The following is an 833-nucleotide window of genomic DNA, read 5'->3' as shown; positions in this document are numbered from 1 at the left end:
GATTGCTACAAGTCAAAATCACATTTCCTAAAGCAACTCCGAGACTGGATGATCTGACTCCTGCCTATCACCTGGGCTGATTTGGGGCATGCTTCCTCATTCCTCGTCCCCAGCATCATTGTGAGTTCCCCAAGGTCCTTGAGCACAATGTTAGTGTCATCCAGCCTTGTGTGCAGACCACTGCCACCAGCTTCCCGGGCACAACCCATTCTCCTAGCCCCATCCCTTCCAAATGCTCCCAAACTTGCAGGAGGGATTTTTTGTTTTGGTTTGTTTTCAGTTTATCTTCTTTATTTAACTACTGAAAATGTCTGGTTTTATCTCATACATGCTTGCTGAAATTTTATTTTTGCACTTTATTTACATATCTATTTTTAGCTCTTTATGGTGAATTGGGCAGAGGCTTACATCAGTTTTCCATTCGATCATTCACACACATTTGTTCCATGTCTTTGATTGCAGACCTTGTAACTTGTCCCACTTCCTCGTTTCCTTTTTTAAAGAACATTATCATTTTAAAACAAAAATACAATTTTATTGAATACTGAGGTAGTTAGTTTATTGTGCCAACCTGGCCAATAAACATATGTGGGATTAATTGAAGGGCGGAAAGATAAATGGTTCGGCAAGCCTCACCTTTCTTGTCTCTTGCTCTTTGATCACTGGACCAGTGCGCAGCTTGTTCTGTGCCTCAATTTGCAAGCTGCACTACCTGTGAGACACCTAACCCATGGACTGTGTCACTGTAATTTGAGGTTCCTTCAAGACCTGCTTCGCCACACAATTGGAATTTACATCTCTTGAGCTGGGGACTGTCAGACCCTGTCATCTGG

The 833-nt window shown here is 42.5% G+C and overlaps 2 protein-coding genes across 2 annotated transcripts in view; one reads left to right on the top strand and one right to left on the bottom strand.

The window, feature by feature from the left end:
- The window catches only part of LOC105978706 (small ubiquitin-related modifier 1-like), a 3,567-nt gene extending 3,358 nt beyond the window's left edge, over positions 1 to 209 (bottom strand). The window contains exon 1 of the mRNA XM_045285024.1: positions 72 to 209. Within this exon, the coding sequence (XP_045140959.1) occupies positions 72 to 209 (138 nt within the window). The remainder of the gene's footprint in view (positions 1 to 71) is intronic.
- The window catches only part of NIM1K (NIM1 serine/threonine protein kinase), a 32,246-nt gene that overhangs the window by 8,861 nt on the left and 22,552 nt on the right, over positions 1 to 833 (top strand). The window lies entirely within an intron of this gene.

This window comes from Echinops telfairi, unplaced genomic scaffold (assembly GCF_000313985.2).
Source record: "Echinops telfairi isolate 266 unplaced genomic scaffold, ASM31398v2 ScPeMD7_7469;HRSCAF=8507_1, whole genome shotgun sequence".
In the NCBI taxonomy this organism is placed as follows: domain Eukaryota; kingdom Metazoa; phylum Chordata; class Mammalia; order Afrosoricida; family Tenrecidae; genus Echinops; species Echinops telfairi.
Note: the sequence above shows the minus strand (reverse complement) of the source record. Positions and strands in the feature narration are given on the sequence as shown.